We start from the raw sequence: 27591 nt of genomic DNA on the forward strand, positions 1-27591 counted from the left end.
CCCCAGGTGTCTCAAGGAAAAAGCATCTGATGTCCAGGAGAGTCTCTCCTTCCCGGAAGATGTCCAGAAACTTCCCGCTCCACCTCACCCTTAGCACCACTGTTTGTGGTGCTGCCGCTGTTGCACTCAACAGGCGTCTCTGACCCCAAAGGCCAGCAGCAGCCTGGACAGCACCCTGGGCAGCAGACTCTGATTCCCAGAAGCAACAGAACCAGGGGATTGGAGGTTTGCCAGCTTTGGGAACACCTTTCATATCATCGTAGAGCCAATTTCTAGAGCTCCTTTACCAGACCCCAAGCCTCCTCGTTCTCTCCACGTGATGCCTTAAAAGATGGAAGGGCCAGGGATGCTTTTCCCATTTCCCTGATGGACAGACCAAGGCCAGGGCTCACAGTGACATAAGATCAGAGACAGAACAGGGAAGCAGTTCTGTCACAGTTCCAAAACCCAGAAGGCCCTTAGGGCCTCCCAGACGCAGCACAGCTCCTTCCACCGGGATGTTCAGAGGTCCGCTGCCCCGCTGTAGATCTCCAACCTTCAAAGCAAGCGGTCCCTGTGCCCCACCCTACAGGTGGCCTCAAAGGCCCCCATTGTCCAGGAAGCTATTTGGCTTGACCCCCAGCCCATTAGCAGCAGGACAGCAAGCTCAGAGAGGAATCTGCCTCGTGCCTGGTGCCCCTGCTCGGCTGGCTGCCTTGGGGGAGCCTGTGGGGCAGGGCCCCTTTGAATGTGACCTATTGTCTCTGGGCTGGATTTAGGAAGTGCCAAGCTCCCATCAAACAGCCTTGCTCCCCCAGTAAAACAAAAAAAGGGCTGTTCATTTGGGGCCTTTTCCCCTTATCTCCTTTTCCTATCTCCTCGGGCTTAGCCATGGTGTAGTGTTCAAAACCACTTCCCGTTGGAGCCAATCAGAAGCTGGGGCTCACCCCAGCGGCTCTGAGGTGAAGTTATTTATAAACGCCTCCCTGGATTATTTGAGCAGAGCCCTTTCACACACCTCGGAACACCTTTTGGCTGCCCGCTGCCCAGACACACCTGCAGCCCTACCCAGCCGCTCCGCTCACCCACCGGTAAGCCCCACCCGGCCGGCCCAGCCCACCACCCTAGAGGGGGGCACCCTGGGAGATGGGTGACAGGACCCCCTGGGAACAGGGTGGGCTGCTTGCCCAGCTGTGCAAAGTGGGACGCACACGCTGGCCCCAAGTGTGGCTGAGGGAGTGGAAGGACAGAGGCTGTGGCAGAGGAGGCCATTAAGCCCCCCGCATAGAGTGGGGCCAAAGAGCCACCTGCCTCCCAAGCCTCCCCGGGAGGGGACCTGGGGGCTTTCCTCAGAGCCCAGCCTTTGAAGAAGCAGGCTGGGCCTCTCCCTTTCTTTCCCTTCATGCTTGGCTCTCCAGCCTCCTCTGTATGGCTGTCCCCCACTCCTGCCCTCCCAGATGTCCCCTGTCACTCATTCAACTCAGTAACTTAGCACAGACCACAAGGAATCCTGTTTGTCGCCATTAGCCCCGGGAAATGGAAGAAGTGGAAGGGAAGGAAAGCAAGGAGCAGGCAGGCAGGGGACCAGTGCCCATAGCTGAGGGTAGGTCCCCATAGGTGGGCGTAGGTGGGCAGGCCCTCGGGGCTCCTAGGCAAATGCTTCGACACAGAAGGGGTTTGGGCTTAGGCTGCTAATGTCACCAAGGAGGCCAGGAATGATATCACTTGGACAAGGAGACATGTGAAGGTCTGAGAATCCAGGCCGAAGCCCAGAGTGGCACTCAAGTGATGGCCACTTCCTCTGGAGAGGATGACAAGCCAGCCGCATGGGCTCCTTTTTGCCCCACTCCTTGTTCAGCAGCTCTGGGGTCCCAAGTCCCCCTTACGCAGTGGACTGATTTCCTTTTTGAAGGCCCAATCTTAGGACAAGCAAATCTTTTACGGTCTTACTGCCAACTCCTCTCTTGAACTTGGACTCATTGGATCTAAGCACCGGCATCAAGGGTCTGCCCCCCACACAGAAAGAATGAGAGAGGGCTTCTCCAGACTCCTGTCACCCTCACAGACTCTCACAGTGGCCCTGGCATCAGCACCAACAAGCCCTGTGTGGGCAGCATGCAGACTGGCGCACGCAAGACATGCTCACCACTGTGGTCCTCACCAGCACTGTCCGTGGTCAGCTCCACGGCTCCGAGGCCTATTTGCATGAAATTCAGGGGGTGCAGATGGGCTTTTTTTCCCCTCTTCAGCACTGGGGATTGAACCCAGAGCCTTGCACACTGAGCTGCTTCTATTTTTATTTTGAAACAGGATCTCACTGAGTCACTAAGTGGCCCAGGCAGGACTGAAACTTGTAGTCATCCTGCCTCTGTCTCCCAGAGTGCTGGGATTACAACCATGTGCCACCACACCCAGCTGAGAGGGATTTTTTCTTGTCCCTTAATGCTTACAGTCTTCCAGGAGATATCACGGAGTCAGTACGTGGTGAGAGGAATTTAAACTATACAATAGGAGTCGGCTCACTGGAGTCAGGGGACCAGCTCGACACACTCCAACCTCCAGAAGATAAGGGGTCACTACTAGAGACATAAGAGCCATGCTACACAACTCTGGGCTTTATCTAAGTACTCAGGTCTTCACCAGTCTCCTGGTCCAGGCCCCTGCTTCCAAGTGAGACTAACAAGTCTCCTTAGAGACATCTACAAGTCTAACCCAAGTATCTGTTCCAAGGACCATGTGACTTTGCTCAGGTCTCACTGTGGAGAGGATCTTTAAGTCTCTGCCCCTTTGACTGGAACTCACTTCCTCCTCCCAGTGTCTGTCCCTCCAGCAGTGGCAGAGGGAGTCCCCCTGGAGATAAGGAGTACGAACTTGGGGTCACAAAAGGGAGTCTTTCCCCTGCCCAAGACATGGCCCGGGACATCTTGTTCTTTCCTGGCATCACTGAGGAGGAAATTGGGCTGGGGTAAGGGTCACCCAAGAACCATGAAGAAAACAGAAAGAAAAAGAGTATCTAAAGATGCCTAGGGGGTACATGGTGCTCTGCAGCCTCCCTCCTCCTGACAGGACACCACCTTCAGCTGAGAGCCCAGCCCTCTTGCCATACTCCACCCTGGCCAGACAGAGGTGCCCTTCTACCGGGGGCCTCACCCTGGACGAGGCAGAAGCTGCCAGCAGCAGGAGCAGAGGGGAAACCTCAAAGTGACCCTTTTTTTCCCCCAGAACACAGTGACCGGCCAGGTAGGAGTCAGCAACAAGGACACCAAGGTGAGTTGGCCAAGCTGGGGCAGCTGTCCTGTATCTGGTGCAGATGCATCTGAGAATCCCCGCCACTAACAGTGCACACAGGGGAAAGCTCGGGAGGAAATGGGTCTGAGGCCTGGGGACAGGCTCGCCTCTAGCCGTGATCCAAACTGCACTGGGCTCCTGGTCTCTGCTCTCATATGTCCTTGCCCTCTTCTGAAGAGATTTTCTGCCTTCCCTCTGCCAATGTTGACACCATCTGAAGGGCCCAAGGTCTGAGGTTGGGGCACAGGGCAGATAGGAAAAACAAAGACCAGGGAAGTACAGTGAACTGCAGAGCAGAAAGAAAACCCTCGGGGTGATAGTAGTGACCACGCGCTTACTGCATCCAGACACCGGAGCCCATCTCCGCCCAGTATTCTGAGGGTGCTGACAGACCGAGGTCCCAGTGGGCTTTCTTTAGCTTGAGCCCATCCTCAGGCAGGCCCACCGAGTCCTCTTGCCCAGCTCCTTGGCTCCATAAGATCCCTGGTCCCCCCAACCCCAGATTGATCTCGCGTCCCTCCTGGAGTTTAGGAGCTGTCCATGCACCCGCATTTCCTACCCTCCACCCTTCCCGGGCTCCCTCTGTCCTCTGAAGCCCACACACCGGCCTCAGTGTCTTCACTCTCCTTCCCTTCATGGTGGAGGAGGGGCAGGGTCAACTTTCCATCCCTCGCTACTGCCATACAACACCTGCTATCATTCCTGACCCTGATCGGTGTGGGGACAGGAGGCAGCAAGGCCCCCAGATACATACCTGTCTAGGACAGTGGGACACTTGGCCAATGCTGACATCACCCAGCAGGTCTGCATGTTTAGCTAGGGACCAAATTGTCATATTCCATCTCCTCTCTTTCTTGATTTCTCTTTCACTTCCTGCACCCCTCATTCAGCACCCAGTGAGGTGCGCTCTCCTCCCTGGAGGTCCCTGGGACCCCACAGCCTCCTTAGCTCTGAAAGCCCTGAAGTCTATCTGTAAGAGGCAGGCCCTTCCCAGTGTACTGCTCACCCTTTCAGCCTCCCGTCCCGCTTTCCTCCACTGTCCCAAGCCCTAAAGAACTGGCTGGGGATGAAGGTGACCTCCCCTGCTGCACCCTACCTCATCTCAAGCCCTCTTCTTAAAATTAGGACGTGAGGTCACTTCCTCACCAGGAGCTGGGAGAACTCCTGAGCCTGCAGATTTGTGACCTGGGTTCCTGGGAGCCAGGATGGGAGGTAGACCTTACCACAAAGTCCTCAAAAGAAGACTCAAATCCAGGCACAATGCTTATTATCCCAGCACTTTGAGAGGCTGAGACAGGAAGATTGCACTCCAACCTGGGCAATTAGCAACTTAGCAACACCCTGTATGAAAGTGAAAAAGGCTGAGGATAAAGCTCAGTTCAGAAACCCTAGCTTCGATCCCCCCAAAACAGAGGAGAATCAGAACACAGAAATCCTGTCACATTGGCTAGATGACAAGGTCAGCAGAACAGTCTGAAAGGACACTCTGGATGCATCACAGGTGACAACCCCAAGAAGCAAAAATCAGCACTGTCCCAGGAGTCCCAGACCCCTGCTCACAGGAGCACTTGCATGGAAGTCAAGGCCTGCTTCAGACCAACCTCTCCTACCTCTCCTGGAGACTCGGTTCCTTCAACCACAAAAAGAGAGAATTAGACTTATGTGGTCAGTTTCCTTTCCAGACAAAACTTCTTGACCTCTAACTGGCTGCTGGCTTCTGTGTGTGGAGTGCACAGGGGATTTCAAAAGCTCCCAATGCCTTGCCACATTACACACCCTTTGGGGAGGGAATGAGGGAACCGTGCGGGAAAAGGATGGCTGTCATGTTGCAGTAAAGCCAGGGAACTTTTCCCCTGCTGGCCTGTGTCACGGGGACTCCCTAGCATCCGCTCCCCACAGTAGGGAAGCTGCCCAGAAGGGCAGGGGCAGTTCTGAGTCACCCACCTGTTCACTCTCTGAAGCAATTCCTCCACCCACACTCCCTTCCTCCTCGCCTCCCTGGAGGGATGGTCAGGAATGCCCGGGGCTCAGGCTGGACAGGAAGCTGTGAAGGGGATCCCAGGAAAGACTTCACAGATCGAAAGGAGGAAGGCGAGAGGAGGAGGAAGAACTTAAGCAAGTCTTAGGGATGGGCAGGACTAGAAAAGCAAAATGAGTCAAGGCACCAGGGCAAGGAGGAAAGTCTGAGAAGATGCCCAAGCTTGTTGGGGGTGCTGAGCAGATCAGGCCACAAATCTACTGAGTCCACCAAAACAAGGCCAGAGGATAAAAGATCAAAATAAGGATCTGGAGCTTGATTGATCCTCTTGAAAATGAGTAAGATGGAGGGAAGGAAAGAGAGAGGGAGGGAGGATGGGAGGAAATATGTAGCAGGGAAAGGAAAGAAAGAACAATAAGGTTTGATGAACAACTGAATGTGGAGGCTGAAGGGGAGGAAAAGGTAGAAAAGGCGATCAACAACAGGGGGAAAGGTACCACTGAGGAGATGGGACTTTGCTTGGGGGAGTTAGGAGAGCAAGACGGTAGGATTAGATGTTAATAGCATCCCCAAAGCACTACTAGAACTTCTAGTGTTTGGAAGATTCAGAGTCACCACCTGCTCGGTGCCATGGGTGTAAGGGCTCCTGTCATCACCCCTTTTCCAAAGGGCTCTTTTCTGATTCGACCTCCCTAAAAAGCGGGGCTATTTCTTCGCAAGTAGTCTGTTTGGTGGCCTGTCACATATTCCCCAAATCATGAGTCTCTCTCTAAAGCCCAGGCATAGAGCTCTGGGCTCCTCCCCCATGAACTCGCCATGAAATTCACCTGGAAAGCCAGACCCTGGCAGATCCCCAAAAGGGTGGCCAGGGAGAGAGAAGCCAAGATGCCTCAGAAGCGGGGGGAGGGGGGGACACTGGAGGTCAGAGAACAATCTCCCCGTGAGGAAGAAGCACCTCCCATCTTAATAGTAGTAATCACTGTCGTTCCCATTCGCTGGTCTCCCAGGAAAGGCTGGGCGCTGCACACTGGTCATCTCACTGAAGCTTCATAGCAGCTTCCTGGACTGTTGTTAACCCCACTTACAGATGAAGACACTGAATCTTGGGCACAAGTCATTCTGGCTCCAGACTCAGTGCTGTTTTTCTGATGCCACTCCACATTTATCCCTCTAAAAGGTCTCACACTCCATCCATGTCTGCCCCTGCCTCTAACATACCATATTGATTCATTAAACAAGCACTGGTGAGTTCTATGGCCCAGGCAAGAGCCTGGGCATGGGCACTGTAGGGAAGTTTGTCTCTGTCTTGCCTTGAGCTGGGTGCCATGCATGGGATTTCACCCAAAACCCACCCTTGCCCATACCCAATTCCCAATGGACCTCAGCCCTAAGACCAAATGAACAGATCCACCCAGCCATCATCGACTGGAGCACAGGCTGTCAATGACAGGAACCCACACCTGTACCACCCTTTAGCTTAATCCCTTCTTAACCTTCAGCTCATCTGATCTTCTCAGCCCTGTGATATAAGGAAGCTATCAGAGGGTTGGAGAAGCAGTGTCACCCAGCCCCCCTCTCCAGCAGAGCCAGGACTAGCAGCAGGTTTCTGGGCCCTCAGGGAGCAGCCTTTCTATCGATTCCCAGGGTCCTCTCCCACAGACAGCACCCACAGCCCACTCCCTTCTGCTGACCTTCCCTGGTCAAGGACATCTCACCTCCTTGTGGGTTACCCAGGTTCAACCACACCGCACACTGGCCGCAGCCACCCCGAACTCTCCAACACTAAATACAAACCCTCCCTCTCAGCTGCGCCACTTCACCCTTTTTCTTCCAATGTCCTCCTAGCAGCTTCTCCTGGCCCTGGAGAGCAGGGCACAGGGGAAGGGACCCAGAGTTGTGGGAGGGAAGGGGCCTCCAGGGATCCAACTCAGCTCCCCGGATGTCAGTGGAGTTGCGTAAATAATGAGGAGGAGAGACACGCCAGTACACAGGGGTGGGGAAGGACAGCCACCGGAAGCTTGGAAGAGACAGGCGGCAATGACCATCCTGACTTCCCAAGCATGCCACTGTCCCTCCCACTTGTGGCCCACAGCACCCTATTCAGGAAGGGTCCTCCTGAGGTCCCCTCAGCCACACTCTGACCTCCCAGAGGCTGTTTTCTCTATTTATTCCAAGCTGACAGGCTGCGTGGTAGGAGCCTTTCTGCCAGGGAAACTGATGTTTAGGGAGAGACACTGGCCTGGGGGGCTCTTGGGGCACAGGGAGGAGCAGGCTCAACATACAGAATCCAGCTGTGACCTCTGCCCCGTACTCCCACCTCTTCACCTGGTGCTCGGTGGGGGTGAGTGAAGTCACAGATGTGCAGTGCCAGCCACGTGCCGGTGCCAAGCAAAACAGCCACGGTGAGGGTGTGTGTCACCAGTACCTGGGAAGGAAGGCCACCAGAAGAAGTGACTTGGTGGAGGAAAGGGAGGCACCTTGCTGCACAGGGCGGGGAAGACCAGGATAAAACTGCTGCAGCCAGGAGCAGAAACAGAAGGCCCTGGCTGTGTGGAGAGGGATGCCCTTCACCCTCCCTTTCTCTGCTCCTCCCAAAGCTTATAAATACTCCAGACATGAGCCAGCCCAGGCCTCGCTTTGTGGTAGACAGAGCTGCGTACTCTCTCACTCTCTTTGATGAGGAGTTTGAGAAGAAGGATCGGACATACCCGCTGGGAGCAAAGCTTCGCCATGCCTTCAGGTAACATGGCCCGGGGCCAGCTTCCCCTTTCCTCTTCTCCTCACCGAAGTCCTCTAGCTCCAAGGCGTGGATCCTGCACTAGCATCCCTACAGTGGGGCTTAAGGAAACCCTTGGGAGGGGAGCGTTACAACCTTCAATGTTAGCGCCTACAAACTCAGTTTCCCTGAGGGCCCTGGGAGGATGGACAAGAAGAACAAGAAGCATTCCAGAAGGAGACAGGGCATCTTCACCTTTAGACTCTGTCCACCCAAGACTTTCTTGGGTCTTCCCAGGAGCTCCAGGTGGACAGGTTGTAGAATGGAGGCACAAGGTACCAGAACCCTACGCCCTGTTTATCCAAAAGCACCTAAAGCCTCCACCACTCCATGTCTTTCCTCTTCTTTCCAGCCTACATAGTCCCTCTTCCATCTGGCTCAGAGAATTTCTACAGGAGGCTCTAAATTCCCTGGCTTTCCTAAAAGGGGCCCACCTACCTAAAGGTCCATCTGCCCTAGGCTCTTCCTGCCCTACTACCCCTGGCATGTCAGTGGGCAGTGTCACTCACTGACACTGAGGGCTGCACAAGGTGATGTGGAACCATACCCTGGGGGCCTGAGGCCACGCACTTCACTCTCCCCCTTCCTACTTGGACAGTTTTTGCCCAGGCCTAGCTGTGGGCTGGCTGGTACATGCTTACTCCCCTGAGGTAAGAGCTGATTCAGTTACCTGGATCGAGGTCACTGGCAGTGACTGAAGCGGAGATGCAGGTGGAACTGGTTCAGGTCAGGCCAATCACCCACTTGAGTTTTGCTAAAAACCCCAGCCCAACCCTGCTTCTCTTGGGAGGCTTCATCTCTACCCAGTTACAGCTGAGGCCTTGAGCGCTCCAATTCTGAGTGCCAGTACCCACAGCTGTGCCCCTCAACTAGGTAGACTCGGCCAGTCTTTGTACCCAAAGAGTTCAAGGTAGGGTTCATCTGTGCTAGAGGGTGGGGAGGTCTTCTGGGGTTCTAAAAGATGAGGATAACATGAACCACAAAGGAAGGCAGGAAACTGACAATTCCCACGATGCAGATATGAGATCATGATCAGGGCATGGCACACAGAAGGTGCTCCCATAAATACCTGTCAGTGAGTGAACGCCTGGAAAACTGACCCTGCTCTCCACCGGAGCATCTCCGAGGTCTCTGTATGGTTCAGCATCTGCTTCCTCCTCTTCTTTCAGACCTCAGATTGTTTGCTCCACTTGTGGCAGAATTGCAAGGAAGGCTGGGCAGAGACCCCAGCCCTCAAATGAGTGGCTATGCTTTCCCCAGCCAGCTCATGAATCTGGTTTTCTCTGCCACAAATATTATAGCCTAATATCTGCATTAAGCAACTCACCAAGTCCAGCGCCCCCTCTACCATCCCAGGGATGGAAGAGGCACTTGCAAGTCCCAGGGGAGACTGGGCAGTCTGGGGCTGATGGTGATGCCATCCCATAAGGGTGTCAGTTGGGACAGAAAAATCTCCCTGGACTTTCTGGCACACAGAGCGTTATCTGTGTTAGTTTCAGTCTTGGGTGACATCCAGGGGACCCAATGTCAGGCAAACTATTGTTGAGCAAGAGCAAAGAGCAGGAATTGGTGCTGGACAGGAAAGGAAGCCTAATCGGGTGAGTCACCAGATGGGCCCCGAGTATTTGAGCTCCTTCCACTGGGAAAAGAAAATCACAGGCCTCCACCCCCATCCAGTCATCAATCCAGCGGCTGTCACCCTTGTTCCTAACACTGTGGGGTTTCCATGAAAGGACCTCAAGGTGTTCAACAAACAGAGAAGGGATCAACTCTCCTACCCTGCAGTGGCCTGGGAACAGTCTCCCATTCTTCCCTCCTCCACAATGCATTCACCAACAAAGAACTCCAGGATGAAGCCAACATATAACAAGGACAGGTCAGCCGAGCTGCACCCTGCAGAAACAACAGAGCCTTCCATCTGGGGAAAGTTCAAGGACAAGGGGCAGCAGACAGCCCCCAGTTCAGACTGAGTTTCACTTATTTTCCTTTTATGCCACAAATGTTTGCTAAGCAGCCTCTGTAACAGTCACTGTGTACAGTATGAACAAGAGAGGCAGATGGCTTGCCGTGGAAAAGTGTGCTGTCTAGAGGCAGACAAAAGGCAAGTCGGTAAGCACAGAATGCAGGTGGGGCTGCAGGAACCCAAACCAGGGTGCCTGGACCTGCTCTCACTCAAACAGGAGTTCAGAGAAGCCTTTTCTAGTGAAGGATCATCAAGCCAAGGGTGGACCTGACACTTCAAAGGCCGATCCACACTGTGAAACCAAGCCTGTGGGCTTCCTAGACAAGCAGCCTGCAATGAGAAGACCTCTAGCTCATGCCAGGGCATGTGTGGGAACTCTTCTGAGAATGTTCCTGCTCCTCTTCTCAGGGGCCCTGGCAGGCAGCAGTGTGGGTGCCCTGAATCCTGCCTGAGATCCAAATGCATTGCGAATACACGGATAGGTTATTATCAACCTCTTAACCTGCCCTTTTCCCTGCAGATGCTCTTCCACTAAGATCAAAACTGTGGCATTTGGGCTGTTGCCTATACTCTCCTGGCTCCCCAAATATAAGATCAAAGAGTACCTTCTCCCCGATGTGCTTGGCGGACTCAGTGGGGGCTGCATCCAGGTGCCACAAGGTGAGAAGCCCCTCAGTCAGGCCTGGCCCACTACTCCCTCCTAGTCTTCTTCCTATCCCCACCTCAACCCTCTGTGACCTCTATAAGGCAGCTATGTGCTGAGCCTTCCCTGTCTTTGTCACTTGCAGGCATGGCATTTGCTCTACTGGCCAATCTCCCTGCAGTCAACGGCCTCTACTCCTCCTTCTTCCCCCTGCTGACCTACTTCTTCCTGGGGAGTGTGCACCAGATGGTGCCAGGTAAGCTCACTCCCCTTTCCAGGCAGGATGAGCTGGATCCTGAGGAGGATGGCATGGAGACGAGGCTCAGTTTCCATCTTCTTTCTCCCAGAGTTGGGGTAGGTAGATCCTGGAGAGATCACTGTGTTGTCCTAGGTCCTCAGTGACCTTGGAGAAATCACTGAGCCTCTGTGCAGGTCAGTTAGCATGACCTGTTCCAGCTCCTTCCCTGACAGGAGAGGAGGACTTGGGAGAACAAGATATACCATACACTATTCAGGCTAAATCAATGCAGAAAACCACCATCAAATGCCCAGGGTGGTCCCATCAGGCCACTGCAGGGACATACGAAGTTTTCTGGTGCTAAGTGGAGAGAAAGGACCTGATCCTTTCTGACACAGGGCTGGTTTCTGGTGCACGCGTTGCTTGTACTTCTGACCTCATGTGTCCAGTGAGATCACGTTGTCAGGTAGGGCAAGAGCACCTTAGAAAGCATAGGTGGCAGCTAGATGTGAGTGACAGCTCTGTTGTGTTACAAAGAGGGGTGGTATAGATAAGGAAACCCATCTCCTGGGGGTTGGGTGTCCCTCGGCCTTTTACTGGTTTCCATGGGCATGCTCCAACCTCTGATTTTTGCTGGCTGCATGGGGCACCACAGGTACTTTTGCCGTTATCAGCATCCTGGTGGGTAACATCTGTCTGCAGCTGGCCCCAGAGTCAAAATTTCGGGTCTTCAACAATGTCACCAATGAGAGCTACATAGACACTGCAGCCATGGACACAGAGAGGCTGCATGTGTCAGCGACACTTGCCTGCCTGACTGCCATCATCCAGGTGAGGGTGATGCCCCAGCCCCAGCCTCAGAACTCCCCACCCCTGGGCTGAGGGTATAACTCAGCAGCACAGCACCTGCCTAGCAAGTGCAAGGTCATGAGTTTGATCCCTGGTACTGGGGGGGGGGGGGAGACACACCCTGCTCTGTCTCAAAGCACCTAATGTGATGTCAAATTCCCCTGATGTGATGTCAAATCTACCTTGTCCCTCTTCCCCTGCCAACCCTAAGCCAAAAAGAACCTTAAAATTTCAGAGTAGTTTCTTACCTGTGTCTATATTTAAGTCCAGCAATGGTGATGAAATTGTCCTGAATTTTAAAGCTGCCTAGGAAGATCCACAGCCCCTCTCCACTGCCCTAAATCTCTGTCAGCATCCCTGGAGGACCTTCCAGCCTCTGCCACAAGGCAGGCACACAGCATAACCCAACCTGCTACCAAGCAGAGCAAATGATTCCTAAATTTTAAGAAGGGACGCAAAGAATAACAGAATGTGAGGCCAAGTAGCAGCCTCAGGGACAAACACCTTTCATTCATTCATTCAGTGGTTTTCTTTGGTTGTTTCCCAGGAACTGGGCTAAGCCCTGAGGACACAAAGATAAGTCAGAAAGAGGCCCAGTTCACAAGTTGCTCCTAGCCAGCAGAGGAAGTAGCCTTGTCAACAGATAAATTTCTGTGTAGAGATAAGTAACACAGTACAGTTATATACAGATGGCTGTAGGAACAGAGAGCCAGGAAGGCCGTAAGAGGAGGTGAGAGGGTGGGTAGAATTTAACCAGGAGCTGAAGGAACAGGTGTCGAAGGGTGATCCCAGCAGAGGTAGCAAACTGGAGGCCTAACAGAGCAGTCTAACCAGCAAGGAGGGCAGCACAGGGCCAGAAAGAGGCCAGAGACAGGTCAGGGAGTGGTGACTCTGCATTGTGTTCCCTAAGCAATGGCCTAGAGTCGACCTGGCAGTTTATAAAGATCCTTGGGGCTGCAAAGAAGGTGGCTAGAGGTAGATTAGAACCTTGTGGGGAATGGCAGTGATTCTGCAGAGTCCCAGGCAGGAACAATGAGGGCCCAGACCAGGGTGGTGGCTGTGGAGAGGAAGATAGGGGTAGATGGGAGGGACATTTTGCCAGAAGCATTATGGAGCATGGTGATAGGCTGCCGGTGGGCAGTGAGAGAAGATGGCTCCCAAGTTTCTGTTTAGGTGGCCATCTGTACAGTGGTACCAATGCACAAGACAGGAAGCAATGAGGGACAGCCAGGCTTGCTTTACAATGAAGGAGACTAAAGCCAAAATGTTGAAGTGACAAAGCGGTCTATGCCCCAAAACAACTGAGGGTCTGGTAGCAGACACATAGAGCACAGGTAAGGACCTCACAAGGTCATAGAGGGCTCATTTTCCCAGAATCACTACTGTCCCATATTGCATGGGACTCCCGCCCAGGATGAGGTCAGGCAAGCTGTAGAGCGGATGACCCTTCCTGAGCCTCCCACCACCCCCTTCTCCCTTCCAGATGGGCCTGGGTTTCATGCAGTTCGGCTTTGTGGCCATCTACCTGTCCGAGTCCTTTGTCCGGGGCTTCATGACAGCCGCCGGCCTGCAGATCCTGATCTCAGTGCTCAAGTACATCTTTGGACTGACTGTGCCCCCATACTCAGGCCCAGGGTCCATCGTCCTTGTGAGTCTGGGGGCACATCTGCAAATGAGTCAGGCACTGACCAATCAAGGGAGCAAAGTGAGCTGTTTGAGGAACTCATGACTTGCTCATTCTGAGATGTCCTCAGCAAGGGCTGGCCGAGTTGTTGGGGGGGGGGACTTCTCATCACGTGATGAGGGGTCAACTGCATGGCCTGCGGGGCTTGCTGAGACTGCAGCTAATCACCACAGAGGAAGAGAGGTACACTCCATGGGTTCCCCATTCCAGTGTCTCAACCTCTCCCTTCCTGGAAGTCCTTTCTTAGTCTGATCTCCATTCCTCCACTTTCAGTTCAAGCTCTTGGAGAGATAAAAAGAAAGCAGCCTTTCCCCAGCTCCTGAGGTGCCTCTGGGAGGGGGTGGTGGCAAGGGAGACAGTGTTCATGGCCTTCGTGTGCCTCCGTCGTTAACACTGACGGCATCTCTTCCCTGGCTCAGGCACCCCAGGGTGGGGCTGTGTGGAAAGAAAGGGTGAGATCTGTGAGTATGATGCTCTCTTCACCAGACCTTCATTGACATTTGCAAAAACCTTCCCCACACCAACATCGCTTCACTCATCTTTGCCCTCATCAGCGCGCTCATTCTGGTGGTGGTGAAGGAGCTCAACGCCCGCTACATGCACAAGATCCGCTTCCCTATCCCCACCGAGGTGGTTGTGGTAAGGACCTTGCCCAGAGCCAGGGTGGAGGGGCTGTGAGAAGAGGACTCCTGCTCCAGGCAGGGCCAGGGACCCCCCACACACACCTGCCACCTACCTCCGCCCTTCCACTGGCAGCCCCCAGGATGGAGGTCAAAAGTGAATGCCTTCCTTGTCCTTGTGTGTGGCTCTCGCTCTCTTCCTGCTCCTCATATTGTCCTCCCTGCCGCTGCCCCTAGGTGGCAGAAGAGTAGAATTTGGGGCCCACATAGAAAAGCGACTAGGGAGAGACCCCTTGAGCCCAGTTTGAGCCCATTCTGCACTTTGGGATTTACAGGTGGTGGTGGCAACAGCTATCTCCGGGAGCTATAAAATGCCTCAAAAGTATCACATGCAGATTGTGGGTCACATTCAACATGGGTGAGTCCAGGGGGCCCAGAGCCTGCCCCCCCCAACCAAGCCCTGGGCTGAGGGAAATCAGTGGAGGCCAGGCATGGCGACACAACCCTAAAATCCCAGCCGCTTGACCAGAGGCTGTGACGCAGGATTGCAAGTTTGAGCCCAGCCTGGGGAACTTAGTAAGAGTGAGATCCTATCTCAAAATTTAAAAAAAAAAAAAATTAAAAGGGCGGGAGATGTACCTCAATGTGAATTCTTTCTGGGTTCAATCACCAGTACATTGACAGAAAGGGAAGGAGGAAGAGAAAGAGAAGGAGAGACTAAAAGTGTGTGACACTGACCACATGCGAATTATTCCTGCTGCCTTTTACCAAGAAGAGCCACCAACCAGCCCACGCTGGTTATGAAAAGTCTGTCTTAACTGCTTTGCTCCCCTGGAAGTCCCCTGCCATTAACACTCTCAGCCCTCTCTGATTGGCCCCACGCTGACTCTCTGCCGTGCTGTAACGCACTGGCTCCTTTGATTCATGCAGAAAGGAAGCTATTAGGATCAGCCAAATTGTGCCCAGAAGCTTGCTGGGGCCCTGGAAAACAGGGAAAAAGCTTGATCTACAGAGAAGGCAAAGGAGGGGAAGACACAGCACTGGGGACACGTGGGATGTAAACCTATGAGTCAGAGTCCAGACAGAACCTTGGCACAGACAAATGAGGCCCTGACCCTGCGGCTGCACAGGTCAGGTTCTCTGAGCCTCAGTGAAACAGGGCCAGTGGTACCTTCCCGCAAGAGCTGCTCCTTGTGAGAGCAGTCATACCAGCATCCTGGGACACTGTGGGGTCCTGAAGGTGATGAAGGATTCAGCTGATCCTATCTCCTCACTCTCCTGGGCCCTGCCCCCTTTCTGGCTCCTTGGCAGGTTCCCCACTCCGGTGTCACCTGTGGTGTCACAGTGGAAGGACATGATTGGCACAGCCTTCTCACTGGCCATCGTGGGCTACGTCATCAACCTGGCTATGGGCCGGACCCTGGCTGACAAACATGGCTACAGTGTGGATTCTAACCAGGTAGCTCGACTACCCTGGGGGGCACCAAAAGATACCTTGGGGCTCTGAACTAAGGTGAGGCAGCAGGAGAGGAGCTCCCACCCCAAAAGGCTGCCTTCTTCTTGAATGGCAGCATGTGGCTTTGTAGCACAGGATCCCTCTCAAGTCGTAGGCCTGAGATCCAGGTTGCGTGGCTGCCTGTATTTGGCCCCTGCTGCCCCACCAGCCCAGCCCCTGTCCCCACAGGAGATGATCGCCCTGGGCTGCAGTAACTTCTTTGGTTCCTTCTTTAAAATCCACGTCATCTGCTGTGCTCTCTCCGTCACTCTGGCTGTGGATGCAGCTGGGGGAAGATCCCAGGTGAGTAATGCGGATGCTAACAGTTGTGCCACAGAAGCCAGGCCCCTGCAGTCCAGGCCAGCTCCTCCCCATCTTCCTCCTCCTGCCTAATCTCCATGCCACAAAAGGCATCTATTGGGAAACACCCAAGAGCCAAACTTCCCCTGCTTCTAACTCTTTTTCTGAACAGGTGGCAAGTCTGTGCGTGTCTCTGGTGGTGATGATCACCATGCTGGTCCTGGGATCCTATCTGTACCCTCTCCCTAAGGTAAGAGCCCGTCTGGAAAGCAGAAGACTGTGGGAGACTCCAGTAGGAACCTTTTTGGGCAGTACTTCGAAATGACCAAGTGATGTCATTATCACTCTTAGTCTTGGTCACAGCCTGTAAGGCACACAGGACAGGTTTTCTTCTCTCCATTTTGCAGGTAAGAGAGGCTGAGCTGGTGAAACAGTTCACAGTCCAGGGCTGGTTTCAGACTCCTTCCTTCTAGCCCTAGAGGCTGACCTGCAGGCACTATGGGAGATCTCAGTTGGGAGGCTTCAAGCATGGGCTGCATAAGGAGGAGGGGAGAGAGGAAGGACAAAGATAAATCCCACAGCTTGAGTGGAGAGATTTGAGGGCTCTGTAGGGGATGCATTGTGGGGCTCCAGCTCTGTCCTGCCAGGCTGCAGGGTCAGGTGTGTGGGAGAAGGGCAGGTGAATGGGCTACTCCAGCCGATGCCAAGGGGTGCTCTGATTCTCCAGGCTGTGCTGGGAGCCCTGATAGCTGTCAACCTCAAGAACTCCCTCAAGCAGCTCACTGACCCCTACTACCTGTGGAGGAAGAGCAAGCTGGACTGTGTAAGTACTGGGCAGCCCCAGGCGCCCATCTGTGGCTCTGCACCTCCTCTAACCCACAGACTGGCCTCAGGTTGAGCCATCTGCTCTGCAGCTCCCTCTTTAGTATAGTCTAGAGGTTAGGAGTCCAGGGTTTGCAAGAGGCATCCTGGGTTTAAAACCTAATTCAGCCATTCACAGGCTCTGGACTATCTGGCTTCCCGTATCCTCTTCCTCTGTGGCCAATAGCTAGTTCCTTAACCTCCCTATGAGATGTGCATCTTATCTCTACCCTGAAGGCGGCTTTGATAGCTGTGTTTTGTTTTTTTCTTGTACTAGGAATCAAACTCAGGACCTTGCCAGGTAAACACTAGGTCGCTGAGCTATATCCCCTGAAATGAGACAATATTGATTTGCATTTGTGCTCCATGAACTTCTCTACTATTATTTTCATGATTTCTAGCTCCAAAACAGCAAAAAAGAAATCATTTTGTAAGAAAGTCTAGTTAAGAAAGCCAAAGGACCAGGGTCTTGAAGAAAGGAAGGAGGGAGGGAGGGAAAGATCAGGCAATCACACTCAGTCTAAGGGAAAATTACCAACAGTATAACCAAATATACAAATTACTGCAAAAATGCACTATAAAGAAAGGATAGGCCTGGGTATGTGGTGGCAGAGAGTGACCTTCTTTAATCCCGGAAGACTTCCTGAGAGCCGTGGTGTTTCTCCCCAAGTGTGCTCTTGACATGTCTTTCCCCACAGTGCGTCTGGGTGGTGAGCTTCCTCTCCTCCTTCTTCCTGAGCCTGCCATATGGTGTGGCAGTGGGTGTCGCCTTCTCTGTCCTGGTTGTGGTCTTCCAGACCCAGTTGTAAGTAACAGTCTCCTCCCTCCCAGACTCAGCACCGGGTCACTGGGCCAGCCTGTCGAGGGTTCCCATGCTTAAGCCACTGTGCCCTCCACCGTATGGGCCTGGCGCTGGAGGTGCTGCCCGGCCTGGGGAGACCCTAATCCAGACGGGATGGCTGGACTGTCGGCTTCCCATATCCTGACCCCTAGAAGGGGCCAGTGCAGACTGAAGGCCTAGTGCTGCAGAAAGGGGAGGGGATGAGCAGACAGGTAGGACCCAACATCCTTCCAGAAATGCCACCCACACGGCAGAGCCATTGAGACCCACCCAGGACAGCACCGGGCAGCGGACAGACGTGGGCTCTTCCTCAAAAGGACTCAGTATAAAGGCTAAGGGCGCCGGACAGTGAGGCAGGAGCAGGAGGGAAAACACAGAGGCTGGAGACTCCTTCTCTCCTCCTCTTACGAACTTAGAATCAGGAAGTGCTGACTTCGGGACCCCTGCAGTGTGTCACCTTGTGTACCATGCCTTCCCGGAGTAGTCAGGGAGCTACACCAAGGGCCTGCCTGTCACCTACCTGGTGACACCCACTAACCACAGGCCGCCAGGAACGTCTCTCATGCAGAAAGCTCAGGGAAAAGGCCCTGCCCCTCCCGCCCCACATCTTTCCAGGCTCCCTGCTGTCAGCATCCCCATGTCTCCTTTTCCTCTTCATCTAGTCGGAATGGCTATGTGCTGGCCCGGGTCATGGACACTGACATCTATGTGAACCCCAAGACATACAGTAGGGTAGGTAACCCAGGCATTTGTCACCTCCTTTTGTACTGTGCCCACCCTAAGAAGCAGTTTTTTTAAAAAACAGTAAAGACTTTTTGTTTTGTTTTGTTTTGTTTTGTGGCTTTTTGAGACAAGGTCTCCCTATGTAGCCCAGGCTGGCCTCGAACTCACTGAGATCCTCATGCCTCAGCCTCCCAAGGGCTGGGATTACAAGCATGTACCACCATGCCCAACAAAAACAGTAGCGACATTCCTGCAACCTGAGCTTAGTCTCTGTGTCACAGGTCCAGGAAATTGAGGGGATTAAGATCATCACTTACTGTGCCCCTCTCTACTTTGCCAACTCGGAGATCTTCAAGCAAAAGGTCATTGCTAAGGTAAGGCTCAAACCTTGGTCACCAGAAAGCCTTGAGAGGGAGTGGCCAGAAGATGGAAGCAGAAAGGGGCTTGGAGCTACGAGGGGGCCACCCCACCAAGGGTGGAGAACAAAACTGCTGTTGGTTCTCCTCCCACAGACAGGTACAGACCCCCAGAAAGTATTACTTGCCAAGCAAAAACACCTCCGCAGGCAAGAGAAGAGGATGGCGCCCACACAGCAGAGGAAATCTCTCTTCATGAAAACCAAGGTGAACAGAGGCCACCCTTTCTGCTCTTGCCCTTGCACCCCAACTTCAGTATCCTATGTGGAAAAGACAGGAAATCTCTGAGCACTGCCCCGGGCAGCCGAGTCAGGCAATCTTCTTGGGTGAGGGGCTGTGAGTGCCCTGGGAAACCACCGGCTAGCCCTGGCTAAGGTAAGACATCTCTCTGGGATCTGTTGACAAGCCGAGAAGGGGCACGGAAGTGAACTTCCGGGAATGCCAGCCAATCCCGAGTAGCAAGGCTGGGGTGGAAGTCAGAGGTAGGGAGAAGCAGTCAGATGATGCAAAAAGGAGCTCTGCTGTGCCCAAAGGAACCTCCTCCCAGCACTCAGAGGGCCCAAACTTTGGGCTGTCTGTGGAAGGGTCCTCTGCTCTCTGGAGTGTGGGAGACCAAGCTCAGTGGCTCTGCCACAGGAAGGGAATTTGGGGGCTCTCCTGTGGGTTTCCCAGGGCCTATGTTCACACCTGTCAGCTGAGTCACCCCTCAACCTGTACCCTCCTAGCAGAGGTCCGGCTGCAGCAAAATGTGACTCAGTTCCATGGTGCCTGATTCTGCCCCCTCCCCGACCGCCACTCCCAGACGGTCTCCCTGCAGGAGCTGCAGCAGGACTTTGAGAACGTCACCCCCACCGACCCCAACAACAACCAGACGCTGGCCAATGGTGCTGGCATATCCTACGTCACTTTCAGTCCTGACACCTCAGCTTCCCCATGTGAGCCAGTGACCTCTGCAGAGCCCCCAAGAGAGCCCAGTGACATTCTGGCCAGTGTCCCACCCTTTGTTACCTTCCATACCCTCGTTCTGGACATGAGTGGCGTCAGCTTTGTGGACCTGATGGGCACCAAAGCCCTGGCCAAGGTGAGGCCCTAACATAAGTAAATGCTTCTGCTTCCACACTCCTGTTCTGGGGAAGTCTCAGACCTCCAGCCCCCTGATGTGAGCAGGACAGGACACTCGGCTGAGCAGGCCCTTGTCAGTGAGTCCCTGCAGGGCCATGCCAAGCACCCTCTCAGGCCACCAGGAACCCATGCGCAGGACCTCTGTGGAGTCCTGTTGGCCACTGGCTCATGTGGTTCTTCCCATACTCACTGGCCAACCTAGGAAAGACGAGGAATGAGATCAGTGCCCTGCCCCTCAGGACACTGTGACTGCACATACCTCTGAGGACAGGGCTCTGGTGGAGGTGCTGTCAGCATCACTGGGGATAGAGAAGGCCCCATGCCCAAACTTGGGTCTCACTTGCTTCCCTGGCCTGGACCTAAAGCTCAGGCCCTGGTCTCTCTGAGCTTCCATCCTTCCCTGCAGCTTCTGCCCAAAGCCACAGTTGGGAAAGTGACAGACCTGGGAATCCAAGCTACTGAACCAAAAGACCTGGTCCCATAAGATGGGCCACGGTGACTTTAAGTGCCTGCCACACTGGCAAAGTCCCATTTCCGTCCCATTTTCCAAAACTGCCTTCAGGCAACACTCCAGAGAGAAGTGCTATGTTTGGGTGCTATTTTTGTCTCTGGCAGCCTGGCCTCTCAGGGTTGCTTACTTGTTTGGCTTCCACTCTGAAGTGTATTTTGGGAGTCACTTTTGAGATCCACTCAGAACATTCCTTTCCTTTTGTTCTCCACCCCCAACACCTTCCTGCACCTCTAGCTGAGCTCCACCTTTGGGAAGATCGGAGTCAAGGTCTTCTTGGTAAACATCCATGGTAAGAAAAGCCAGACATGGAGGGGCCCGAAAGGCTGGGGAGGGAGGTGCAATGGAAAAGGTTGGTGGGGCACTGAGTGAGAGCACCCCAATATTCCTCCAAATTGCTGATTAGTTGTAAAAACTTCAGACCCAAATAAAAAGAGACTGTCCAGAGCCAGGTATGGTGGTGCATGCATGTAATCCCAGCACTCTGGGAAGCTGAGGCAGGTGGATCTAAAGTTTGAGCTCAGGCTGGGTAACTTAGCTACTTAGTGAGACCCTGTGTCAAAAAAAAACAATAAAAGGGACAACTTGGGTGGAGCTCAGTGCAAAGATCCTGGAGTCATCCCCTACTACAGAAAGATTAAGAGAGAGGAAAAGGACTGGGAGCCTTCTATAAACATCCTAGGGTCTCTGTAACAGAGTGAGTGGCCACGGAGCTGAGTAAGGACAGTCAGGTTTATCATCTGTCCCATTACTAACTTGCTATGTATCCTAAGCCAAGTCATTTTATCTGTCCAACTGTGGAAAGTTGGCTACGTGACACTGAGGACTGTCTCCCTGTCGGGCCTGTGAATCGATGTAAGCACAGAGCAGCCACACAGGCCACCACCCTGGGAGCACAGAGACGTGGTCTTATCCACACAGGGCCACAGAGCAGTGGGCATCCTCAGCATCAATACAGAGGCCAAGTGCAGGCTGTTGGAGCGCAGCAGGTGCGTACACACAGCGTAGTGCAGAGTTAGGGTAAGAGATCGGGCACGCGCCAGGAGTTGCGAGAAAGATCCAAGTAAATGAGAGGAAGCACGGGCCTTAGGAGACAGAGTGGACAGCAGTCTCCTTGAGGATGAGTTAGCCTTCTCCTCAGGAATCCCTGCAGAGTACCAATCCCTAAACCAAACCGCTTGCTTCTGCCCCGGTGGAAAGTTGAGCATCTGCAAACTCATGTTGCCCCCTGCTGTCCAGGACTGATATTGCAACGCTAACGCCACCGCCAGGACTCTGGACACCTCAGACTTCTCCCACCCCGCCCCCAGCACCAGTTGGCAATGGTTGTTCTCTTTCTGAACCTGATCTTGCGTCCTTCCAGCCCAGGTGTACAATGACATCAGCCACGGAGGTGTCTTCGAGGACGGATGTGTACAGCGCAAACACGTCTTCCCCAGCATACACGATGCGGTCCTCTTTGCTCAGGAAAATGCCAGAGAAGCAGTCCCAGGACAGAACTCCCAAAGGGTGAGATCCTTGCCTGTAGCAAACCAGAGGCTCCAGGACACTGCCATAGCCAGACCAGGGGCATTAAGGGCATTAGGAGAAGATTTAAGTTCTGACGCCAGTTCTGTCAGCTTACTGAGCCTCAATTTCCTCATCTGTAGAATGGGTATCATCAGCTACTATTACCTACCTTACACAGCTTTCTCGGCTTTTTATTTTTTACGTACTTATCTATATATTTTTTATTTTAAGAAGGAAAAAAGTACAGAAGCATCAAAAAGTAATCAAACAAACATACAAAAATTCAAATGACAACAACAACAAAAGCCAATAGTGATAAAGGATTTCAAAACTAGATGATGGGAATTTAACAATGGCTGCTAAATTGCATATTATTATCTTCAAAATAGTTGCGCAGGTTATCAGATGCAAGCAAGCAAAATTGATCAAACAATATGATTTCTTGAGGTTTTTTTTTAGATTTTGAAAGTTATGTGTATATTATTTTTTAATACCCTTTTACTACTTTCTAGTGGAACCAACACCCCGAGGTTAGCATGTTACGCCCTGAATCTGGTATTGTTCTCCTAAAAAGGCCTAGCCAGGAATAGTGGCACCCACCTGTCACCTCAGCACTTGGGAGACAGGAAATTTCTGGGAGTTTGAGGTCAGTCTGGGCTATGTAGTAAGTTCAAAGCCCACATAAACTACATAGCAAATCCTGTCTCAAAATAAATAGATAGATCTTTGGGGAAGGGAAGGAAGGAGTCCGGTTTCAATTCAGCAAAGCTTAGAGGTTCCAGGCTGGTGATGGATGGAGAGGATGGTCTCCTCGCAGCCTCTTTTCTCAGCTGCTCACTATTTAATTTATTAGCTCAGTAAGTGATATGCAAATGAGGCACCAATAACAATGTCTAGGATATTGTCTGGAAAGCTGAGGAGTTAGAAAAAGTCCACTCCACTCCGCAGTCCCCCCACCCCACTCCCACAGGTGCCCTCGCAGCTCACCAGGGGTCCCCGTCCCCCAAGGTGCATGCCCCACCTCCACATCCTCCCCTGCCTCTGCAGGCCGTGGGTGACCTCTGCCCTTTGCCATAAGAGACGGATAAAGGTGACATCATCTATTCCCAGCACCGAAAGAGAACCTGAGATGACTGAGGACCACCTGGTCCCCCGCCCTCCACACTTAGAGGAAAATCGGGCTGGGAGAATAGACTTCCCTAGCTTGCAAACCAGGTCCACAGGCCATTCTTGTGAATCTCACCACTAACGTCCAGTCATTACAGTCTCTCTATATAATGTATCACTTACATTATATTAACACTAGATGTAGTCTAGTGTTAATTAGCACTAGATTAATTAACTCTAGATGTAGTCTATGTTTACCTGGTATGGACTATACTCCTGTGCACATAAATTACACACGCATGCACGCACACCTCCTTTTTTATGCTCAGTAAGGAGAAGGCCCGCAAAGCAGTCTGATGATCCTACTTGGCAGGTTTGCAGAGAGAGGAAAGGAACTGTCCACGGCCAGGCCCTGGCAGCCACCCGTGTAAGAAAGCTGCCCCACCTAGGCCAGGGAAGGCAGGCCTGGCCCACCTCTGCCTGCCTGTGGTTCTGTCTGGTGAGGCACGTGAGAGAGAGTTACATGGCAGTACAGGCGCACCCAGCGCCTGCCCCACGCGCTCCCTGCAGCCGCCCAGTGTCGCTGGCACTGACTCATCTGCGCCTGCTTCCCTCCATCCAGGCCCCAGAGGACACCGAGCTCTCCCTGTGTGACTCAGAGGAGGACAACCCAGGCTACTGGGACTTGGAGCAGGTGAGCGAGGGATGGGGCTGAGGGAGGGCAAAGAGGGGACCCTCTCCAGGACTGGGGTTCACTGCAGCCCCTCGCACCTGGCTGCAGCAGTCTTCCTGAAGGCTGCATCCTCCTCTTTCTCTGAATAGCAGATAGAGATTCTTCCCACCTCCTAAAAGGCAGCCTGGGAAAGGGAGAGTGTGGACAGAGTCCTAGAGAGCCACAGCTCTTCACTCTGTGGTCTTGGGAGAGCCACAGAACACTCCTGGGGCCCTGTTGTTACCATTTGCAAATTCAGAGAAATATGGACAATGCTTGTTCTCCACAAGATTAATGGGACAGGGGACTGGTGTGTGTTGTATTCATTCAACAAGTATTTTTGGAGTGACTAGTCCTTGCCTAATACAGTTGCACCCCACACCCCAGCCCTTTGGGAGCTCTGTTCTGATAGAATCTCATGGGTTATTGCAATTCTAGGGTACATTATTATTTTTACAAGTGGATAGCCCTTAAGAACTAAAGGCTATGCAGATATGAAGGGTCACTATCCCCACACGGCCCAAGGACATTACCCCCAAACTCCTCAATTAAACACAAACAAAAGGCAGGTAACAGGAGGTGGGCATGGTGGTGCAAGTCTGTAATCACAGCACTTAGGAGGCAGGAGGATCATTGTGAGTTTGAGATCAGCCTGGGCTGCTTAGCTCAAGGCCAGCCTGAACTGCATGGTGAGACCCTGTCTCAAAAAGACAAAAAAAGAAAGAAAAACAAAAGGAAAAAACCAGGTGACAAGATTTAGAGAAATCTGGCTTTGAATCTATTAAAAATAACACCTATCTCAGGGTCATTTCCCATTCTTTTTGGGTCTGAGTTCTGAACTCTGAAGACATCTCTGAGTGCTGATAGCAGGTGCAGACCATGGAAAATAGAGCCAGAACCACAGAGATCTGGCAGCATGATGTCTGTGTCTCCCTGGAATCTCCAACACATTCCCATAAAGTCTGGATGGTGCTGAAATGCTCGCTTATCAAAGTGAAAAAACTTGGGGCTGGGGGTTTAGCTCAGCGGCATAAGCGCCTGCCATGCAAGTGTGCAGTCGTGAGTTTGATCCCTGGTACCGATAAAAAGGAAAAAGACAAAAAAAAAAAAAAAAACTTATTGGCTTCTCTAGGCCCAATCCTCATTTCACCTGATAGAGAACGTGAAGCTGAAACGCTAGGGAAGGACGTGTGCCCGTGTAAGGTCACACAGGACACCGTGCACAAGTGGATCCCAGCACCTTCGCCCATGATCACGGCACCAGTTCCCGTCTGAGGCTGGCCTTGCCGCCCCTCTTCATGTACACACACATACACACACACACAGTGCCTCGCTCTATCTGAGGTCCACACTGTCCCTCTTAGCTGCAGTCTCTTTGGCCCCCCAGGTCTAACGCTTTTCCTCCCTCTCCTCCTTCCTTGCTGTGGCCCCCCAGGAGATGTTCGGGAGCATGTTCCACACGGAGACCCTGACCGCCCTGTGAGGCCCAGCTGCTCGCCATGCTGCCTGCAGAGCTCCTGGCACCAGGGACTTCCATGAAGGAGGGATGGGAGAGAAGAGTGTGGCCACCAGGACCCTGGCTCTGCTCTGTGCCCCTTTCTTTCTCCCCTCCTCTCTCAGCAGGGAATGCTCACCCCTGCTGGGATGAGAGTCTGGTGAACTCCCCTCCCCTAACCTCAGCCCAGCCCACTCCACACCACCTGCCCACACCCTGCCATGGCAGCTGAGGGATGTTTTGACTTCCAGACTTTGAGAGTGAGCCAAGGACAGCACAAGAACAACTGCGCTGACCTGGTACCCAAGCTTGGCAAGGGTTCTAGGGCCTGCACGGGTTGGTGGCAGAAGATGTCCTGCCATCAAGGACACAGAACTAGACTCTGAGACCAAGATGCCCCAACTCCATTCTGCAGCTCTGCACCGGGGGCCATGTGACCTCCACAACCTAGGAGATTCTATCTTGGCGACCATCTCCTTTCCTTGTCCAAAGGATGCCGAGATGGCCACTGCTGTTCAGCACTTCAAACTCCAGCCTGGGCAGTGACCAGGCCCCTCACAACCATCAGAGCTACCTCCCCAGGGCTGGCCCACAGAGGGGCTGCCTCAGCCTCCAGAAGCACCACTCACTTCCCCCGAGAGGCTGGTCCTTCCCACTTGAGGCTGAGTAGGAGCCCAGGAAATGGGGCAGGCAGCTGGCAGAATCCTCTGACCACCTAGCAGCAGATACTAGTGATTCTGCGCCAAGGCTTTTGGGAATCCCGCTTTGTACCAAAGATTTAGAAGAAGGGGGCAGTGCTAGTGCCAACCCAGGCCAAACTGGGGGGACTTGGCTTCTAACAGTGCCCCTAGTCTCCAGGCAGAGGGGAAAATACCTTTCCTCAGGATGTCTGCCTTGTGCTTCTTCACTTGGTGAAGAGCCAATAGTTTTAACTTTCCTTTATCAGCCTGGAGGCTGATGATGGGGTCCTCCCACAGGTAAAGGAGGAGGCCTTAGAGGATCGGCTGCACCCCCCAGAGGGCCTCAGAGGTGGCGTGGGGCTGGTTTAAGTGGGTCTTTCTCCACAGGGTGTCCTTAACCTGAGTCCGTCTTCCTTTAGGAAAGATGAAAATAGGGGTTAAGGTCTCTGTCTATCTAAGGAGGTATATCTAGAGGAACCTATATATAGATACAGAGAGGAACTCCACTGTTGACTTGAAAATAAATAGGTTCCATGCGCATGTGCAAGTGCTTTGTAAAATTTCCATGAAAGTGCACAGAAAATCTTCTGGCCTTGCCTCACTGTTCTCCAAGTTCCCTGTCCCAACAGGTTGGGCTGGCCCAGCCTGGGAAAAAGTCCCAGTGCCTAACTTCAGCCTGAGCTGCATTGCATGTCTGTGGTCGGCTAGCAAGTCTTCCTAGAGTTAAAGGAGAGGGTGCTGGCCCAGCACCCGCACATTCTTGGCCCAGAGGCACTGCTTCTCAGTGAATTCATTATGCCATCTGGCTGCCAATGGAACTCAAAACTTGGAAGGCAGAAGACAATGTTATCTGGGATTCACCGTGCCCAGCACTTGAAGTGCCAAATTCCAGGAGGACAAGAACCTCAGCCAATGACAACCCACCCGCCCCTACTCCACCTCCTTCAAAGTCCGGCTCAGGCCCAGGAGAAGGAGGAAGGTCACAGAGCCTCAGAGCAGCCTAAGTCAGAGTCCTCCTTTGAACCAAGTGTCTGGATCCCCTGGAGACTCGATGGAGTGATCATTAATAAATATTCTAGCCAGCCCCAGAACTGAAGGGGACTGTGACTCACAAAGGCCTGGAGTCAGGGCTGCAGAAAGGATCTGTGACCTCTCCAGCACAATAAGCATTCTCAGTGCTCCCACTGGGGCAAGGGAAGACACTGAAGAAAACTTCACTGTTGAGACATGTTGAGAAGAACACAAATGTCACACATGCCACTTTTCTGGACATGACTGAGGCAAGGAGGGAGGAGGCAAGGCAGCAAAATAATCCAGAATTTCAATACTTCTCAATGTCCTGCCTGATCCTGACCTGTGCTGATACGATTCCCAGGGAGGGCTGGGAAGCTTGACTCTTGAGATATTTGTGTAATTTATTTAATTTAAATTTCTTTCTCCTTTCATTCATTTTGGTAATAAAGTGCTTTTGAAATGTGAAGTGCACATTTGGATGGTTTAACAGAGATGCAACCAAGTTACCTCCAGGGAACATCTGGCTTGGCTTTGCATGCTGAGACGAAACAAGGACCTGAGATTTCCTCACAGATTTCCTCACAGATTTTCTAGCACCTTTCCAGTTTCTGGTTTTCCACTCTTATGGATGAGTAAGTTTTCATGACCCAGCTAAAGAGTGAAGATCAGGGAGAGAAGAGTGGGCTAAGGGATTTGCATACCCAGAATCAGCTTGAGAGCCAATGCTATGCTTTTGACTATGAAGGACCAGTAGTGTGATCAGAATAAACAGTAAATATATATATGTTAT

At 52.8% G+C, this 27591-nt stretch overlaps 1 protein-coding gene and 1 long non-coding RNA gene across 3 annotated transcripts; one reads left to right on the top strand and one right to left on the bottom strand.

The window, feature by feature from the left end:
• The first annotated feature begins 986 nt into the window (after positions 1 to 986).
• On the top strand, positions 987 to 27259 carry Slc26a9 (solute carrier family 26 member 9). Of its 2 annotated transcripts, none has more exons than XM_013158116.3 (22): positions 987 to 1070; positions 3046 to 3246; positions 7843 to 7985; positions 10505 to 10644; positions 10773 to 10883; positions 11521 to 11696; positions 13198 to 13362; positions 13885 to 14037; positions 14354 to 14436; positions 15330 to 15477; positions 15703 to 15816; positions 15986 to 16063; positions 16541 to 16636; positions 17373 to 17479; positions 18178 to 18247; positions 18520 to 18612; positions 18751 to 18861; positions 19457 to 19735; positions 20522 to 20576; positions 21648 to 21793; positions 23523 to 23594; positions 25048 to 27259. In XM_013158116.3, exons 3-22 carry the CDS (start codon positions 7861 to 7863, stop codon positions 25093 to 25095), a joined length of 2370 nt encoding a protein of 789 aa, XP_013013570.1. In that variant the 5' UTR covers positions 987 to 1070; positions 3046 to 3246; positions 7843 to 7860; the 3' UTR covers positions 25096 to 27259. The 2 variants fall into 2 exon arrangements, with proteins under 2 accessions (XP_013013570.1, XP_003474831.1); XM_003474783.4 differs by having other exon boundaries at positions 994 to 1070; positions 3202 to 3246.
• Positions 13356 to 20350, bottom strand: LOC134473885 (uncharacterized). Its single transcript, XR_010044368.1, has 3 exons — positions 20036 to 20350; positions 14135 to 14251; positions 13356 to 13833 (listed from the first exon to the last, which is right to left on the bottom strand). It is a non-coding gene; the product is annotated as an uncharacterized LOC134473885 (long non-coding RNA).
• Positions 27260 to 27591: the final 332 nt, after the last annotated feature.

The sequence above is a fragment of the Cavia porcellus genome, unplaced genomic scaffold (genome assembly GCF_034190915.1).
Source record: "Cavia porcellus strain 051 isolate PalLab524CR breed Dunkin Hartley unplaced genomic scaffold, mCavPor4.1 scaffold_29, whole genome shotgun sequence".
Taxonomy (NCBI): domain Eukaryota; kingdom Metazoa; phylum Chordata; class Mammalia; order Rodentia; family Caviidae; genus Cavia; species Cavia porcellus.